The 20,276-nt window shown below is 42.9% G+C and overlaps 1 protein-coding gene across 1 annotated transcript in view; it reads left to right on the top strand.

Moving 5' to 3' along the window:
• The window catches only part of LOC139414374 (SPRY domain-containing protein 3-like), a 67,562-nt gene extending 47,960 nt beyond the window's left edge, over positions 1-19,602 (top strand). The window contains exons 7-11 of the mRNA XM_071162289.1: positions 3,055-3,204; positions 16,597-16,648; positions 17,377-17,496; positions 17,708-17,829; positions 18,093-19,602. Coding sequence (XP_071018390.1) covers positions 3,055-3,204; positions 16,597-16,648; positions 17,377-17,496; positions 17,708-17,829; positions 18,093-18,227 — 579 coding nt within the window. The 3' untranslated portion in view covers positions 18,228-19,602. The remainder of the gene's footprint in view (positions 1-3,054; positions 3,205-16,596; positions 16,649-17,376; positions 17,497-17,707; positions 17,830-18,092) is intronic.
• The last annotated feature ends 674 nt before the right edge of the window (positions 19,603-20,276 follow it).

The following is a 20,276-nucleotide window of genomic DNA, read 5'->3' as shown; positions in this document are numbered from 1 at the left end:
CACAAAAAGATCCCACCTTGTCCAGCGTATTTTGATTTGTCGACATTTGGAAAGTTTACCAACAAATTTGCTGTTTCCATTAGGCTTGTCGTGACGTTTTTTATCCAACTTACTTTACCCCCATAAAAATGTTGGATGGAACCTGGTTAATGTCATGCCATTTTGAGGATACTGGAATTATATTTTGGATGAATGTGCGCATGCCTACAGGAGACTTGAAGTAGCCTAATCAGATTACAACATTGTGACTGGTTGTGTTTATGACACATAATAAAGTTTCATTATTAATATTTAGGCTATATTAAAGTGTTAGGTTCTATGTGCACTGGGATAGTCACGGCACCATTCTGTATACCTCTGGCCCTTCTTTCGACACTGTGTTAACAAACCTCCAAACGAGCTTCAATGCCATACAATACTCCTTCCGTGGCCTCCGACTGCTCTTAAACGGTAGTAAAACTAAATGCATGCTCTTAAACCGATCGCTGCCCACACCTGCCTGCCCGACTAGCATCACTACTCTGGACGTTTCTGACTTAGAATATGTGGACAACTATAAATACCTAGGTGTCTGGCTAGACTGTAAACTCTCCTTCTAGACTCAAATTAAGCATCTCCAATCCCAAATTAAATCTAGAATCGGCTTCCTATTTCGCAACAAAGCCTCCTTTACTCATGCTGCCAAACATACCCTCGTAAAACTGACTCTCCTACCGATCATTGACTTCGGCGATGTCATTTACAAAATAGCCTCCAACATACTACTCAGCAAATGGAATGCAGTCTATCACAGTTATCACTTTGTCACCAAAGCCCCATATACTATACACCATTGCAACCTGGTCCTCGCTACATATTCATAGCCAAACCCACTGGCTCCAGGTCATCTATAAGTCTTTGCTAGATAAAGCTCCGCCTTATCTCAGCTCACTGGTCACCATAGCAACACCCACCCGTAGCACGTGCTCTAGCAGGTATATTTCACTGGTCATCCCCAAAGCCAACACCTCCTTTGGTTGCCTTTCCTTCTCTGCTGCCAATGACTGGAACGAATTGCAAAAATCACTGAAGTTGGAGACTCATATCTCCCTCACTAACTTCAAGCATCGGCTGTCAGAGCAGCTTACCGATCGCTGCACCTGTACACAACCCATCTGTAAATAGCCCATCCACCCAATTACCTACCTCATCCCCATATTTGTTTTTTGTTTTTTTTCTGCTCTTTTGCACAATGGTATTTCTACTTGCACATCCTCATCTGCACATCTATCACTCCAGTGTTGATTGTTAAATTGTAATTACTTCACCACTATGGCTTATTTATTGCCTTACCTCCTTACTTCATTTGCACACACTGTATACATATTTTCTATTGTGTTATTGACTGGACGATTGTTTATCCCATGTGCAACTCTGTGTTGTTGTTAAGCTTTCCTAAATAACTGGCCTGCCTGGAGCATGTGGCCACATTATTATAGGACGATTTGGGAGAATGAAAATATGCAACAGGCATCTCACTATCAGAAGTGAGAATACAGCCAGTCTGACCTGCTACTGTGACTTTCTAGACCTTATAAACTGTGGAGAGTAGAACCACAACTGATCCAAATGGAATGAAAACATTTTGTGCCGTTATTCAAATGACATTTTCACTGCAGCCTAGAGGAGAATTTTGTACTCACTTGAAAACAATAATTCAATTATTCATTGCATTGTGGTGTTTGTTATAGACGAGTCTAGAAAGGATAATTGTATTGTCCCTAAACGAGATCAATAGAGGAGCTTTTTGAGTTCTTTCATGCGCAATGATACACCTGGCCTCACCACTGCCTGTCAGCTATTTCTATTTGTTCGTTTTTATATTATGTTGAACTTTTATGCAGCTTTGAATGCTTTTATGTGTGGTGTGATTGGTAGTTAGCCTATTGCAGATCTTGACATCCACCTACCAATATTGTCACTGTGAATGGTGGATAGAGGGCAGGATAGACAGTTAGATTGGTAGACTATATTGACCTGTGGTATAGTCAAAGTTAGCATGTGGAAAAGCATAGTGCATAAGGGAAGTACCAAAGCATCTTAATATAGAAGAGGCCATGCAAACAGGTAAGAACATTTGGCTACTATGGAAGAAATTATATAGTAAAACCTACAAAAGAGTGAGTGCAAACCAGGGGGGGGGGGGGGAACTCTACCCTCCCCTATGCAACAAAACAAAGTTAGACAACCCTCCCCTTTTTTAGGCCACCCCCTAACCCCCTTACAGTAAATGTCTTACTGTCCCTAACTTGCTAGCTAAGTTGCTAGCTTGCATGATCAAGCTTCTTGGTTACAGCAGAGACAATCAATCCTGATTTCAGGATCCCTGTTGCCTAAATTAGTTTTGTGTGTGCAGCACAACTGTGAGTAGCCTTTTAAGATAGGAGCTGGGTTGTCTGTCCTTGCAATTAGTTTGTTTGATTGCACTTGTTAGCTAGCATCCACTATGGGAATTAACTAGTAATTTGTTAGCCTTTGTAAGCATTTTTAAAATATCGCCAACAACAAAAAGCGTTGGAAATAAATAGCGCCCTTGTGTGCACTGCCGGTAATATGTATAACCCATTATAGAACAGGAACGGTATGAAAATCTGGATACCGCCCAACCCCTGAATACATTCACACTGAAAACAGTTTTGAGGGTTTGCCTTCATTAGTTGAAGGTAATTAGCACAGTTCTATGCCTTGTTATTTTTTCTTTCTTCCTCAGGTTAAATGAGAATAGACTGCAGGCCAAAATGTACGTGTTTTCTTTTGTTGTGCTGAGCCAACAGTGTGTTGTTATCGTCAATATATGACATAATCATATCATAAATGGTCTGTTGTTCTTGTCCTGAGGGTAGTTGTGTGCTGAGAAGAATGTGCTTCTTCTCTACGTCCCTGGCCCTGTATCCTTAATGCTGTTAAATTGTACTGAAAGTGCAAGATTGGGTTTTCAATTAGTTTAATTTATATTTATTTATTTATAGATAGTTGCCTTATTGTGTTGTGTGATACCGCCCTTCTGCCCCTCAGGTGTTGGAGTACATGGGTAAAGGGAAAAGCATCGTGGATGTGGGTTTGGCCCAGGCCCGTCTACCCCTCAACACACGCTGCCACTACTATGAGCTGGAGATCACTGATGCAGGAGAGAAGTGCTACATCGCCCTGGGACTGGCACGCAGGGTACGTGTCCTTATCATATAGGAAAGTAAGCAGCAGAAATGCTGTGCTAGCAGGGCATGCAGGGGCAAGATTGGAGCCAACTCTAGCACTGACATCAAATTGTATTAGTCACATGCGCCGAATACATCAGGTTTAGACCTTGCAGTGAAATGCTTAATTACTAACCAACAATGCAGTTTAAAAAAATACGGATAAGAATTAAAGTTACAAGTAATTAAAGAGCAGCAGTTAAATAACAATAGCGAGACTATATACGGGGGATACCGGTACAGAGTCAATGGGCGGGGGCACCGGTTAGTTGAGGTAATATGTAGAGGTAGAGTTATTAAATATGTAGGTAGAGTTATTAAAGTGACTATGCATAGATGATAACAGAGAGTAGCAGCAGTGTAAAAGTGTGTGGGGGGGGGGAAATTAAAATAGTCTGGGTAGCCATTTGATTAGATGTTCAGGAGTCTTATGGCTTGGGGGTAGAAGCTGTTTTGAAGCCTCTTGGACCTAGACTTGGCGCTTCGGTACCGCTGGCCGTGCGGTAGCAGAGAGAACAGTCTATGACTAGGGTGTCTGGAGTCTTTGACAATTTTTAGGGCCTTCCTCTGACATCGCCTGGTATAGAGGTCCTGAATGGCAGGAAGCTGGAAGGAAGGAAGTGATGTACTGGGCCATTCGCACTACCCTCTGTAGTGCCTTGCGGTCGGAAGCTGAGCAGTTGCCATACCAGGCAGTGATGCTCTCGATGGTGCAGCTGTAGAACCTTTTGAGGATCTGAGGACCCATGCCAAATCTTTTCAGTCCTTTGAGGGGGAATAGGTTTTGTCGTGCCCTCTTCATGACTGTCTTGGTGTGCTTGGACGATGTTAGTTTGTTGGTGATGTGGACACCAAGGAACTTGAAGCTCTCAATCTGCTCCACTGCAGCCCCGTCGATGAGAATGGGGGCGTGCTCGGTCCTCTTTTTCCTGTAGTCCTCAATCATCTCCTTTGTCTTGATCACGTTGAGGGAGAGGTTGTTGTCCTGGCACCACACGGCCAGGTCTCTGACCTCCTCCCTATAGGCTGTCTTGTGGTCGGCAAACTTAATGATGGTGTTGGAGTCGTGCCTGGCCGTGCAGTCATGAGTGAACAGGGAGTACAGGAGGTGACTGAGCACGTACCCCTGAGGTACCCCTGTGTTGAGGATCAGCGTGGCGGATGTGTTGTTACCTACCCTTACCACCTGGGTTCGGCCTGTCAGGAAGTCCAGGATCCAGTTGCAGAGGGAGATGTTTAGTCCCAGGCTGTGATCACACAGTTGTCCAGAACAGCTGGTGCTCTCATGCATCTTTCAGTGTTATTTGCTTCGAAGCGAGCATAGAAGTAGTTTAGCTCGTATGGTAGGCTCGTGTTACTGGACAGCTCTCGGCTGTGCTTAACTTTGTAGTCTGCAATGGTTTTCAGGCCCTGCCAAATCCAATGAGCGTCTGAGCTGGTGTAGTATGATTCGATCTTAGTCCTGTATTGACGCTTTGCCTGTTTGATGGTTCGTCGGAGGGCATAGCGGCATTTCTTATATGCTTCCGGGTTCGAGTCCTACTCCTTGAAAGCGGTAGCTCTAGACTTTAGCTCAGTGCGCATGTTGCCTGTAATCCATGGCTTCTGGTTGGGGTATGTACTAGAGGTTGACCGATTATGATTTTTCAACACCGATACCAATTATTGGAGGACCAAAAAAGCAGATACCGATTAATGGGACGATTTTTACATATGTGTGTGTGTGTGTATGTATGTATGTGTATATATATATATATATATATATATATATATATTTGTGTAGTAATGACAATTACAATTACTTAATACGTAGATTTTATTTTAGTCTCAAATAAGTAATGAAACATGTCCAATTTGGTTTAAATAATGCAAAAACAAAGTGTTGGAGAAGAAAGTAAAAGTGCAATATGTGCCATGTAAGAAAGCTAATGTTTAAGTTCCTTGCTCAGAACATGAGAACATATGAAAGCTGGTGTTTCCTTTTAACATGAGTCTTCAATATTCCCAGGTAAGAAGTGCTAGGTTGTAGTTATTATAGGAATTTATAGGACTGTTTCTCTCTTTACCATTTGTATTTCATATACCTTTGACTATTGGATGTTCTTATAGGCACTATAGGCTTGAAGTCATAAACTACGCTGTGCTTCAAGCATTGCGAAGTCCTGCTGGCAAACGTGGGAAAGTGCTGTTTGAATGAATGCTTACGAGCCTGCTGCTTCCTACCACCGCTCAAGTCAGACTGCGCTATCAAATATCAAATCATAGACTTAATTATAATATAATAAACACACAGAAATACGCGCCTTAGGTCATTAATATGGTCAAATCCAGAAACTATCATTTCGAAAACAAAACGGAACCATGCCGTATTTTATCAAACGGGTGCCAACCCTAAGTCTAAATATGTTACATTGCACAACCTTCAATGTTATGTCATCATTTTGTTAAATTCTGGCAAATTAATTACGGTCTTTGTTAGGAAGAAATGGTCTTCACACAGTTCGCAACCAGCCAGGCGGCCCAAACTGCTGCATATACCCTGACTCTGCTTACACTGAGCGCAAGAGAAGTGACACAATTTCCCTAGTTAATATTGCCTGCTAAAATGAATTTCTTTTAACTAAATATGCAGGTTTAAAAAAATGTTGATTTGAATATTGAATATTGATTTTAAGAAAGGCATTGTGTTTATGGTTAGGTACATTGGTGCTACGATTGTGCTTTTTTCACAAATGCGCTTTTGTTAAATCAGCACCTGTTTGGCGAAGTAGGCTGTGATTCGATGATAAATTAACAGAAACTCCATTGATTATATGCAACGCAGGACAAGCTAGTTAAACTAGTAATATCATCAACCATGTGTAGTTAACTAGTGATTATGTTAAGATTGATAAGATAAGTTTTAAGATAAGTTTTATGCTAGCTAGCAACTTACCTTGGCTCCTTGCTGCACTCGCGTAACACAGGTGGTCAGCCTGCCATGCAGTCTCCTCGTGGATTGCAATGTAATCGGCCATAATTGGCATCCAAAAATGCAGATTACCGGTTGTTATGAAAACTTGAAATCGTCCCTAATTAATCTGCCATGCCGATTAATCGGTCGACCTCTAGTATGTACGTACAGTCACTGTGGGGACGACGTCCTCGATGCAGTTATTGACGAAGGTTGTTTCTGATGTGGTGTACTCCTCAATGACATCGGAGGAATCCTGGAACATATTCCAGTCTGCTAGCAAAACAGTCCTGTAGCTTAGCATCTGCTTCATCTGACCACTTTTTTTAATTGATCTAGTCAATGTTGCTTCCTGCTTTAATTTTTGCTTGTAAGCCGGAATCAGGAGGATGGAATTATGGTCAGACTTGCCAAATGGAGGGCAAGGGAGAGCTGTGTATGCGTCTCTGTGTGTGAGTAATGGTGATCCAGAGTTTCTCACCCCCTCAGGCTGCACATTTTAACATGCTGATAGAAATTTGGTTAAACAGATTTAAGTTTCCCTGCATTAAAGTCCCCGGCTACTAAGAGCGCCTCCTCTGGTTGATCAGAATACAGCTCATTCAATGCTGTCTTAGTGCCAGCCTCTGACTGTGGTGGTATGTAAAACAGCTACGAAAAGTACAGATAACTCTCTAGGTAGATAATGTGGTCTACAGCTTTTCATGAGACTTCCTTGGATATCGTGCACCAGCTGTTATTTACAAAAGTACATAGTCCGCCGCCCCTTGTCTTACCAGACGCTGCTGTTCTATCCTGCCAGTACAGTGTATAACCAGCCAGCTGTATGTTGATAGTGTCGTCGTTCAGCCACGACTCCGTGAAGCATAAAATATTACAGTTTTGAATGTCCCATTGGTAGTTTAATCTTCCGCGTAGGTCATCGATTTCTTTCTCCAAAGATCGCACGTTTGCGAGCAGAATGGAAGGAAGTGGAGGTTTATTCGATTGCCTACGAATTCTCAGAAGGCAGACCGCCCTCTGGCCCCTTTTTCTCCGCCTCCTCTTCACACAAATCCCGGGGATGTGGGCCTGTTCCCGAGAAAGCAGTATATCATCCGCATGGGGCTCGTAAGACTTGTTAAAAGGGGGAAAAATGATTCTGCCAATCCGTGGTGAGTAATTGCAGTCCTGATGTCCAGAAGTTATTTTCGGTCATAAGAGACGGTAGCTGCAACATTATGTACAAAATAAGTAAAAAATAAGTTACAAACAACGCAAATATACAAACAAAAAACACAATCGGTTGGGGACACTTAAAATGTCAGCCACCTTCTCCGACCCCATACAGTACATGTGTGCTCCAAAGACAGCGGCACTAACCGCTACATCACATGCCATGTCCTCCTACATTATCATCATCAACTTGATCATTATCATCATTCATTGCTATTGTCAATATTGTCATTGTCTCCAGCACAATGAACATCAATGTCACTATTATGATTGTCATCATCACTCTACATTCTCATTATCCAGCCTAGAATGAGTCCATCTGAAACATGCTATACTTCCATAACATTCTACGGTTCTTAATTCACTCTGTCACATCAAATGTTTTCATTCATTTTTTTGTAAGTCTTCACAAGGTTTTCACACACTGTTGCTGGTATTTTGGCCCATTCCTCCATGCAGATCTCCTTTAGAGCAGTGATGTTTTGGGGCTGTTGCTGGGCAACACGGACTTTCAACTCCCTCTAAAGATTTTCGTTGGGGTTGAGATCTGGAGACTGGCTAGGCCACTCCAGGACCTTGAAATGAAGCCACTCCTTCGTTGCCCGGGCGGTGTGTTTGGGATCATTGTCATGCTGAAAGACCCAGCCACGTTTAATCTTCAATGCCCTTGCTGATGGAAGGAGGTTTTCACTCAAAATCTCACGATACATGGCCCCATTCATTCTTTCCTTTACACGGATCAGTCGTCCTGGTCCCTTTGCAGAAAAACAGCCCCAAAGCATGATGTTTGCTTCCCATGCTTCTCAGTAGGTATGGTGTTCCTTGGATGCAACTCGGCATTCTTTGTCCTCCAAACACGACGAGTTGAGTTTTTACCAAAAAGTTATATTTTGGTTTCATCTGACCATATGCCATTCTCCCAATCTTCTTCTGGATCATCCAAATGCTCTCTAGCAAACTTCAGACGGGCCTGGACATGTACTGGCTTAAGCAGGGGGACACGTCTGGCATTGCAGGATTTGAGTCCCTGGCGGCGTAGTGTGTTTCTGATGGTAGGCTTTGTTACTTTAGTCCCAGCTCTCTGCAGGTCATTCACTAGGTCCCCCCGTGTGGTTCTGGGATTTTTGCTCACCGTTCTTGTGATCATTTTGACCCCACGGGGTGAGATCTTGCGTGGAGCCCCAGATTGAGGGAGATTATCAGTATTGTATGTCTTCCATTTCCTAATTATTGCTCCCACAGTTGATTTCTTCAAACCAAGCTGCTTACCTATTGCAGATTCAGTCTTCCCAGCCTGGTGCATGTCTACAATTTTGTTTCTGGTGTCCTTTGACAGCTCTTTGGTCTTGGCCATAGTGGAGTTTGGAGTGTGACTGTTTGAGGTTGTGGACAGGTGTCTTTTATACTGATAACAAGTTCAAACAGGTGCCATTAATACAGGTAACGAGTGGAGGACAGTGGAGCCTCTTAAAGAAGTTACAGGTCTGTGAGAGCCAGAAATCTTGCTTGTTTGTAGGTGACCAAATACTTATTTTCCACCATAATTTGCAAATAAATTCATTACAAATCCTACAATGTGAATATCTGGATTTTTTTTCTCATTTTGTCTGTCATAGTTGAAGTGTACCTATGATGAAAATTACAGGCCTCTCATCTTTTTAAGTGGGAGAACTTGCACAATTGGTGGCTGACTAAATACTTTTTTGCCCCAACGTATAACACCGACACACCATCTGTTGTACAAATTCTAAATGTGCATTCAATATACAGTTGAGGTCTGAAGTTTACATACACTTAGGTTGGAGTCATTAAAACTCGTTTTTCAACCACTCCACAAATTTCTTGTTAACTAACTATAGTTTTGGCAAGTCGGTTAGGACATATACTTTGCATGACAAGTAATTTCTCCAACAATTGTTTACAGACAGATTATTTCACTTATAATTCACTGTATCACAATTCCTGTGTTTCAGAAGTTTACATACACTAAGTTGACTGTGCCTTTGAACAACTTGGAAAATTCCACAAAATGATGTCATGGCTTTAGAAGCTTCTGATGGGCTAATTGACATAATTTGAGTCAATTGGAGGTGTACCTGTGGATGTATTTCAAGGCCTACCTTCAAACTCAGTGCCTCTTGGCTTGACATCATGGGAAAATCAATAGAAATCAGCCAAGACTTCAGAAAATAAATTGTAGACCTCCACAAGTCTGGTTCATGCTTGGGAGCAATTTCCAAAAGCCTGAAGGTATCACGTTCATCTGTACAAACAATAGTACACAAGTATAAACACCATGGGACCACGCAGCCGTCATTCCACTCAGGAAGGAGATGCGTTCTGTCTCCTAGAGATGAACGTACTTTGGTGCGAAAAGTGCAAATCAATCCCAGAACAACAGCAAAGGACCTTGTGACGATGCTGGAGGAAACAGGTACAAAGTATCTATAACCATAGTAAAACAAGTCCTATACTAACATAACCTGAAAGACCGCTCAGCAAGGAAGAAGCCACTGCTCCAAAACCGCCATAAAAAAGCCAGACTACGGTTTGCAACTGCACATGGGGACAAAGATCATACTTTTTTAGGGAAATGTCCTCTGATCTGATGAAACAAAAATAGAACTGTTTGGCCGTAATGACCATGTTTATGTTTGGAGGAAAAAGGGAGAGGCTTTGAAGCCGAAGAACACCAAACCCAACCGTGAAGCACAGGGCTGTGAGGGTGCTTTGCTGCAGGAGGGACTGGTGCACTTCACAAAATAGATGGCTTCATGAGGCAGGAAAGTTTTGTGGCTATATTGAAGCAACATCTCAAGACATCAGTCACAAAGTTAAAGCTTGGTCGCAAATGGGTCTTCCAAATGGACAATGACCCCAAGCATACTTCCAAAGTTGTGGCAAAATGGCTTAAGGACAACAAAGTCAAGGTATTGGGGTGGCCATCACAAAGCCCTGACCTCAATCCAATAAAAAACGTGTGGGAAAAACAGATAAAGCGTGTGCAAGCAAGGAGGCCTACAAACCTGACTCAGTTACACCAGCTCTCTCAACTTATTGTGGGAAGCTTGTGGAAGGCTACCCAAAACGTTTGACCCAAGTTAAACAATTTAAAAGCAATGCTACCAAATACTAATTGAGTGTATGTAAACTTCTGACCCACTGGGAATGTGATGAAAGTAATAAAAGCTTAAATAAATCATTCTCTGTACTATTATTCTGACATTTCACATTCTTCAAATAAAGTGGTGATCCTAACTGACCTAAGACAGGGAATTGTTACTAGGATTAAATGTCAGGAATTGTGAAAAGCTGACTAAATGTATTTGGCTGAGGTGTATGTAAACTTCCAACTTCAACTGTATATGCAGGCCTCAATTCCAAATGATTGGGAAAGATGGGCACCATCTAAAAAGGTGGAATTAGTCTAGATGCCAATCAAACCTTAATTTTGGGGTACAAAGGAGGTAAAATGAAAAAGAAACTGAGGCAGTTGTTTAACCAGTCAGTGTCTTTGGTCAAATGTTGCTGTCACTTATCTCGCTAGCTCAGCCATGACTATCCTATCCTCCTTCAACTACTTCTCCTCCACATCTCTCACTATTTCCACCCCATTCAGAGTGATGAATGATGGAGAGGGGAAAAGCGAACCCCTCATTTGGTTTTCCGTAGAAAACACAGGCTGTTCCATTTACATGCTAGCCAATCGTGCTAACATGATAGCAACTCTGACTGAAGTGGAGTATGGAAAATGTGCTGTATCGAACCCGGTCTCCACCTCACAAGATTACAGCCACTTAGAGAGATAGAGATAGAGGTTTGCTCTATCTATCTATATCTCAAATTATCCACTTATCGCTGCTATTTTTCTTCTGTTATTCATGGCAAGCATTGTTTATTTCACTATTTCCAAGTGAATGACAACTTTCACAGTGTGGCAGTTTTCCAAGCATGGCTATTTAGCCGCTAGGTAGCTGGGCATTTTTGTCTGATGAGTTGCTTACCACTGAGTAGCACCATACACAGAAAGAAACTACATAAAAAGAAAGGTATGCAGCAAGTGCTTGTATTCTCTGGGTTAGAAAGATCAAGTTGATATCCTAAAGTAATTCATTTGGACCCCTTCCAACGGTGTCTCTCTCTGTATAATTCATGATGGTGATTATCTCCATATTGTGGGAGGGCTTGTCTAATGACTGTTTGCTCAATACAGAGACACCTGAACTCATTATGACAGCAGAGATTTAATCAACATGGAATCTGCACATCCTGTTTAATATAAATCAAAGAGCTGCTCCTTCAGATATGTCAGTTATTTGATCAGATAAGAGAACCTGGAAATAAGAGCCCCTCGATACTGCTGGATCCTTCTTGATCTTTTTGACTGCATCTGGAGCTCCCACTCTTGTGACATCATGGAGAGTTTCAAGTAAGTCACAGTTCAGGTAGGCCTCCCGGTTTCAGAAAACAAAGGGGAGTAGGTTTGCTCAACAACAAATGGCAGGAAAAAACTCTCCAAAATGACTTATTCAGAGGAGAAACGTCAGGATACCTTTTTTTTAGTGCTCCAACTCCTGTTTACCATGAATTGTGCTTTTGGAAGTTTTTCCTGGGTAAGCCCTATTATTGAGGTTTTAATAGGTGTTGGTGTCTTCTATCTTTGGCCTGTACCTCCTGATAGCTAACCACTGTGGTCCCATGGCTGTTGTGGGGATGTGTTGTACCCAGACAATGAATGAAAGTCCTCCATTGGGCGTTGAAGCGAAACCATCCTGATGTCAGTTAGTTACGTTTGCCCAATTCATCTACCTTTGATCAAGTCCACACCCTTCTTAATCGCTGGGGTTGCCTAATGTCATATCACACACAGTCACTCTCCCTACCTCCTAAACCTTTGCACTCTTGTCTGTGTGTGTTGCTTGGCACTAAAGGCTGGATGAGGGCGAGAGAATAGAGCTCTGTGATTTCACTGATTTGTTTTCCGGGAATTGTTTTCTGAAGCAGTCGGCGGTTCTGGTGGGGCATCATAAATCCAGCAGTCTGCCATTCCTGAGGTTTCAGACTTCCACTGCTCCCCTTCACCTCCTAGCATGCCCAATGAGCCATCCTGTCATTAATGTGTTGATGTGAACCATTACCTGTCACAGGAAAAATCAAAGGCGGACGTCATCCCCGTTGAAAAACCACTTGTGAAAGCAGATCAGTGACAACTTTGACTCTATCTCTCGGTCTCCTACCTCTCCATCTCTTTCTCATCTATCATGATCTTCATCTTCACTTTTTCATCCCTTAAACATACTCACATTTAATCTCATCTTCCCATCTCTCCATTGCCTCACCTGTCCATCTCCATACCTCTCCCACTATCTGACCCTCTCTTTATCCACTGTCCTCTCCTCCCTGCGTCTCTATCTCTTCATATCTGTACCAATAAAGCCCTTGCCACTGTGGTCATAGGGGCTTCCATTGGCACAAAGGCAGCTCTCTTTTCATTATTCTCTAAACCAGTTAGCATTAGTCGTGACCTGTTGGCGCTACAGCCACCCTAGCTTCTATACCAGCAAAGAAGCTAGGGCTATTAGCTCCGGTGATGCCATCCCCAGCTGATGTTACCCACGGTGTGTTAAAGATTAGCATCTGAGTGTTTTGGGAAAGCTGTTTCATTAATGGATAGCGGTTGCTGTGGGTAAAGCCTATAACAAATGGTGTCTTCAGAGTAGCAGTGACTCATCATAGTGTTTTATGGCTGCAAATCCAGATCCTTTTAATCACCATTATGTGTCAAAATGTATTGCAGAGATGGAGTAGAGGAGGCTGGCTGAAAAACTAGAAAATAAATGCTCTTATTGTTCCTTCATGAGGACTTCCATTGTATGGGCTGATGGACAGGGTGCACCCCCATTAAATGTGACTCATCTTCAGATCTTATCAGCTACAACACTGGGCCTTTGTTGGGGTTTCTGTTGGATCACCTGGGGGCTCAATGGCACATTGGCAGGAAACTAAATCAATGAAACAAACTCAGCAAAAATAGAAACGTCCTCTCACTGTCAACTGCGTTTATGTTCAGCAAACTTAACATGTGTAAATATTTGTATGAACATAATAAGATTCAACAGCTGAGATAAACTGAACAAGTTCCACAGACATGTGTCCCTAGACTAAGGGGGGGGGAGTCAAAATCAAAAGTAACAGTCAGTATCTGGTGCACCAGCTGCATTAAGTACTGCAGTGCATCTCTTCCTCATGGACTGCACCAGATTTGCCAGTTCTTGCTGTGAGATGTTACCCCGCTCTTCCACCAAGGCACCTGCAAGTTCCCAGACATTTCTGGGGGGGAATGGCCCTAGCCCTCACCCTCCGATCCAACATGTCCCAGACGTGCTCAATGGGATTAAGATCCGAGCTCTTCGCTGGACATGGCAGAACACTGACATTCCTGACCCGCAGGAAATCACACAGAACGAGCCGTATGGCTGGTGGCATTGTCATGCTGTAGGGTCATGTCAGGATGAGCCTGCCGGAAGGGTACCACATGAGGGAGGAGGATGTCTTCCCTGTAACGCACAGCGTTGAGATTGCCTGCAATGACAACTAGCTCAGTCCGATGATGCTGTGACACACCGCCCCAGACCATGACGGACCTTCCACCTGCAAATCGATCCCGCTCCAGAGTACAGGCCTTGGTGTAACGCTCATTCCTTTGCCGATAAACACGAATACGACCATCACCCCTGGTGAGACAAAAGCGCGACTCGTCAGTGAAGAGCACTTTTTGCCAATCCTGTCTGGTCCAGCGATGGTGGGTTTGTGCCCGTAGGTGACGTTGTTGCCGGTGATGTCTGGTAAGGACCTGCCTTACAACAGGCCTACAAGCCTTCAGTCCAGCTTCTCTCAGCTTATTGCGGACAGTCTGAGCACTGATGGAGGGATTGTGCGTTCCTGGTGTAACTCGGGCAGTTGTTGTTTCCATCCTGTACCTGTCCTGCAGGTGTGATGTTCGGATGTACCGATCCTGTGCAGGAGTTGTTACATGTGGTCTGATACTGCGAGGACGATCAGCTGTCCGTCCTGTCTCCCTGTAGCGCAGTCTTAGGCGTCTCACAGTAAGGACATTGCAATTTATTGCCCTGCCCACATCTGCAGTCCTCATGCCTCCTTGCAGCATGCCTAAGGCATGTTCACGCAGATGAGCAGGGACCCTGGGCATCTTTCTTTTGGTGTTTTTCAAAGTCAGTAGAAAGGCCTCTTTTGTGTCCTAAGTTTTCATAACTGTGACCTTAATTGCCTACCGTTTGTAAGCTGTTAGTGTCTTAATGACCGTTCCACAGGTGCATGTTCATTAATTGTTTATGGTTCATTGAACAAGCATGGGAAACAGTGTTTAAACCCTTTACAATGAAGATCTGGGAAGTTATTTGGAATTTTACGAATTATCTTTGAAAGACAGGGTCCCGAAAAGGGAACTTTTATTTTTTATAGTTTTTAGAGTTTATACAGTGGGGATAACAAGTATTTGATACACTATTGATTTTTCAGGTTTTCATACTTAAAGCATGTAGAGGTCTGTAAATTTTTTTAATCATAGGTACACTTCAACTGTGAGAGACAGGATCTAAAACAAAAATCCAGAAAATCACATTGTATGATTTTTAAGTAATTTATTTGCATTTTATTGCATGACATAAGTATTTGATACATCAGAAAAGCAGCATTTTGGTATTTGGTACAGAAACCTTTGTTTGCAATTACAGAGATGATATGTTTCCTGTAGTTCTTGACCAGGTTTGCACACACTGCAGCAGAGATTTTGGCCCACTCCTCCACACAGACCTTCTCCAGATCCTTCATGTTTCGGGGCTGTCGCTGGGCAATACGGACTTTCAGCTCTCTCCAAATATTTTCTGTTGGGTTCAGGTCTGGAGACTGGTTAGGCCACTCCAGGACCTTGAGATGCTTCTTACGGAGCCACTCCTTAGTTGCCCTGGCTGTGTGATTTGGGTCGTTGTCATGCTGGAAGACCCAGCCACGACCCATCTTCAATGCTCTTACTGAGGGAAGGAGGTTGTTGGCCAAGATCTCGCGATACATGGCCCCATCCATCCTCCCCACAATATGGTGCAGTCGTCCTGTCCCCTTTGCAGAAAAGCATCCCCAAAGAATGATGTTTCCACCTCCATGCTTCACGGTTGGGATGGTGTTCTTGGGGTTGTACTCATCCTTGTTCTTCCTCCAAACACAGCGAGTGGAGTTTAGACCAAAACCTCTATTTTTGTCTCATCAGACCACATGATCTTCTCCCATTCCTCCTCTGGATTATCCAGATGGTCATTGGCAAACTTCAGACGGGCCTGGACATGGGCTGGCTTGAGCAGGGGGACCTTGCGTGAGCTGCAGGATTTAAATCCATGACGCCGTAGTGTGTTACTAATGGTTTTCTCTCTTCAGGTCATTGACCAGGTCCTGCCGTGTAGTTATGGGCTGATCCCTCACCTTCCTCATGATCATTGATGCCCCACGAGGTGAGATCTTGCATGGAGCCCCAGACCGAGGGTGATTGACAGTCATCTTGAACTTCTTCCATTTTCTAATAATTGCGCCAACAGTTGTTGCCTTCTCACCAAGCTGCTTGCCTATTGTCCTGTAGCCCATCCCAGCCTTGTGCAGGTCTACAATTTAACCCTGATGTCCTTACACAGCTCTCTGGTCTTGGCCATTGTGGAGAGGTTGGAGTCTGTTTGATTGAGTATGTGGACAGGTTTATTTTATACAGGTAACGAGTTCAAACAGGTGCAGTTAATACAGGTAATGAGTGGAGAACAGGAGGGCTTCTTAAAGAAAAACTAACAGTCTGTGAGAGCCGGAATTCTTACTGGTTGGTAGGTGATCAAATACTTATGTCATGCAATAAAATGCAAATTAATTACTTAAAAATCATACAATGTGATTTTCTGGATTTTTGTTTTAGATTCCGTCTCTCACAGTTTAAGTGTACCTATGATAAAAATGACAGACCTCTACATGCTTTGTAAGTAGGAAAACCTTCAAAATCGGCAGTGTATCAAATACTTGTTCTACCCACTGTATGTGCGCACACACACTATTAATCAGTATCAGGAAGGTGTCATTAGATACACACACACCTCGTATGAGTCAAATGAGACCTCATTGACATATTATCACTTAATTTCACAGGATTATCCCAAAAACAGAGGCTGGAGCAGGGGCTCCATAGCCTATCATGCAGGTGAGTGTCCTGTCTGTCTGTCTGCAAGAGTTTCTGTAAGATGGTTTGTTTTGTTGCTTGAATGTTTATATCTCTGTACCTGCTTGACATGCATGATTCTAATTATTGGTCAGACTGACTCCTGTGGCACCCTTCCTGCCCATAGGGCTCTAGTCAAAAGTAGTGCACTATGTAGGGAATAGGGTGCCATGTAGGGCTCAGCAAGAGATTGCGAGATAAGCAGAGTTGTCCAAGTCCCCATGAATGGTGGGACACCATTATCAGTGTGTTACTGTTATCATAAGCCTGTGTGTTTATCGCTGCTTATCTGCCAAAGTGGTGATTAGGTGAAGCCCCACCTAGTGATCTCTTCATGTTTCATCTGTTCCATGTCATTGTTTCTTTCTTCCTAAAATCCACCCTAAAGATGAGAAAGTAGCTCTTTCCTCTCGCATTCCCCCTGACCTCTAGTTGACTATTCCACTGCCGAGGGAGGTTGAGATGAGGACAAATTGAGTTTTAAGTTAATGTTCTAGCTCGGGAACACAGCAGTCATCTCACTCATTTGGAAGTTCTGGGTTGGGCTCATTTTCAATTCAGTTAATTTAGGAGATTCATTGAAATAGGAATTTTCTGTTTACCTTGAACTGATTGAATTTGCATGGATTTGAAATACAGAATGATTCAAACTTGCATACATGCTCTCATATACACACACGCACTCTCTTTTCTCCTTCCCTCTCTCTCAGATGATGGGAAGCTCTTCCAGGGTAGTGGGGTGGGGGACGCCTTTGGCCCTCGCTGTTTTGAGGAGGACGTCATGGGCTGTGGCATCATGTTCCCACGGGACTACATCCTGGACAGTGGAGGTGAGTGCACCATTAGGCTGCTGCCATCTGAGACAGACAACCATGAGACAAACAATGTCATTAGATTATAAAACATGTTATAAAGCAGCAAATGTGAGGAGGTATTTTGAATGGTAAACTTAGTTAACTTTATCCTCGTCCTCCCTGTCTATCAATCTGTCTGTCTCGCCATGTGTCTGTCTTTCTGAGCATTTCAGTGTGGCTCCCTCAGATGACCGTGACGACGGGGACTCAGAGTTGCGGCCTAAGCAGCAGCGTGTCCAGAATGACCTCTATATGAACGATGAAGACGAGGAGGAGGATGGGGAGGAACTGGAGGGGAGGAAGGTCGTGGTGAGAGACTTTTGTCTACATCAGCAAACCTTCAAACAGGGCCAGAGCGTCAGCTCTGTGAGAGGCAGGAGAGGGGTTATGTTAAATTATTCTTAAAATTCAGTGCCTACTGTTTTACCACTCCTATATCCAATCAGAACACATCACATATAAAACCCTAACTAATTTGTCACTTTTGTTCATATCCTAAATTCATTTAAATGGAATCAACCCCAACCCTAGTGTGAATAGTAGCTCACTGTCGCCCCCTTGTGTTGTGCTAGGTGTTCTTCACACGGAATGGGAAGGTGGTGGGCCGCAAGGAGGTGGCAGTGCCAGCAGGGGGGTTCTATCCTACCATCGGCATGATGAGCACCGGGGAAAAGGTCAGGGTGGACCTGCACCCTCTAAGCGGGTGAGAGGAGAGGGGGAGGATGGAAGGTGGAGTGAAGAGAGTAGGGACATGACCAGAGAGAAGTGGCTCCAACACAGACAGACACACACACCACAAACTTGGAGGACAGGGCCAGCTGTATGGCTCCAAGCCACTAGCCCCCCCCCCCCAAAAAAAAATTATGTGGTTGTGCATTAGCAATTTTTCTCTTGGTATGTCAGTCACTGACAGTCACTCAATTAACCATGTCAGCTAACTATTTTAGATTGGTAAATTATTCTTGCCAGCTATCTAAACTAGTAATCATGGTAGAATACTGACAGGTCACGCAGGATGCATGCCCAGGGGCCCATTGCTTTTGTTAGTCACTTTCACTCAGATATCATTAACATGGCAAAATGTGAAGAATTACAGGAAATTAGCTTTAAACTGCAAAAAAAATTATCTGCCCAAAATGGGCAGAATTGGCCAACAAAATCTCATTTAGGGCCCCCAAAAGGGAGGATGACGGTATGATGCTAGACCAATATGGGAATTTGTTGTCGTCACAGTGCAGTATCCCTTTTCTTCACATCACTCCTGGATCCAGCATGTTGTCTGGGAAGTCCCACCTCAGTTTAGTTTACTCTGGGTTGACTCCTATCAGTAGAGGAAACTCATGCTACTAGATAGCATGAAGATTAATATTATTCAAAGCTGATATGTCAAGACTATACTGTATGGGTGCCTCAAAGTGCTTACTTTTATCATGTCAATAGAAAATGCTAGAACCAGTTTAAAGAGATGCTGGACCAATCCCAGTCTTTAGCAACAATCACTCAAGTCTTATTAGTTCAACTATATTTTGAGATTATTAAAGGAATGCATTCAAAATGCTGAAAAAAATGTAACCCACAGACAAGAAATACAACTCTCAGGTATGCCAAAATCCAAATAACAATAACTAGGATGTTGTGATATGTCATTTTTTTCTAAGACTATGATAATACCATATCATTTTATCACAAGCACTTTATTGTAGATGTACTGAATTATGATGCATACTACAGGCATTTGAGAAGCTTTTTGTTTGGGCATGTCTATGTTCCTTCTCTTTTGGGTTCATTTATATTGTGGAATGACAAGTTAAATGAAATACTTAATCAAGATCTGCCTTTCTAGACCATTTTAATTTGTTTTGATTAATCTTCTGTAATATCAGAACTGTACTCAAGCAATGTGCTGATTGATTGTATTTTATGATTAAAAAAACTGAAGATCATGCAATAAACTGTTCCTGACAGAGTGTCATTTGATTTCATATTAGGTTCATTTAATCATTGATATGAATGTATGTGTCACCTCTAAATTGTGCACTTGTATGCAATGTTTATAAATAAAGATGAGTATCTATTTATAAAGGATGGCCTGCTTTGTGTTTTTTCTCTCATTTGGATGAGACTTATAGCCAGCAGAGGGAGCTATATTATTTTATTTAACTAGTCAAGTCAGTTCATTAAGAACAAATTCTTATTTACAACGACGGCCTACCAAAAGGAAAAAGATCTCCTGCGGGGACGGGGGCTGGGTTTCAAAAAATAAATAACAAAACACACATCATAACAAGAGAGAACACTACATAAAGAGAGACCTAAGACAACAGCAAGGCAGCAACACATGACAACATGGTAAAAACATTATTGGGCAAGGGCAAGAAGGTAGAGACAATAATACATCAGGCAAAGCAGCCACAACTGTCAGTAAGAGTGTCCATGATTGAATATTTGAATGAAGAGATTGAGATAAAACTGTCCAGTTTGAGTGTTTGTTTCAGCTCGTTCCAGTCGCTAGCTGCAGCGAAATGAAAAGACGAGCGACCCAGGGATGTGTGTGCTTTGGGGACCTTTAACAGAATGTGACTGGCAGAACGGGTGTTGTATGTGGAGGATGAGGTCTGCAGTAGATATCTCAGATAGGGGGGAGTGAGGCCTAAGAGGGTTTTATAAATAAGCATCAACCAGTGGGTCTTGCGACGGGTATACAGAGATGACCAGTTTACAGAGGAGTATAGAATGCAGTGATGTGTCCTATAAGG

This window comes from Oncorhynchus clarkii, chromosome 7, assembly GCF_045791955.1.
Source record: "Oncorhynchus clarkii lewisi isolate Uvic-CL-2024 chromosome 7, UVic_Ocla_1.0, whole genome shotgun sequence".
Taxonomy (NCBI): Eukaryota; Metazoa; Chordata; class Actinopteri; order Salmoniformes; family Salmonidae; genus Oncorhynchus; species Oncorhynchus clarkii.
This window is presented reverse-complemented; position numbering and strand designations above follow the sequence as displayed.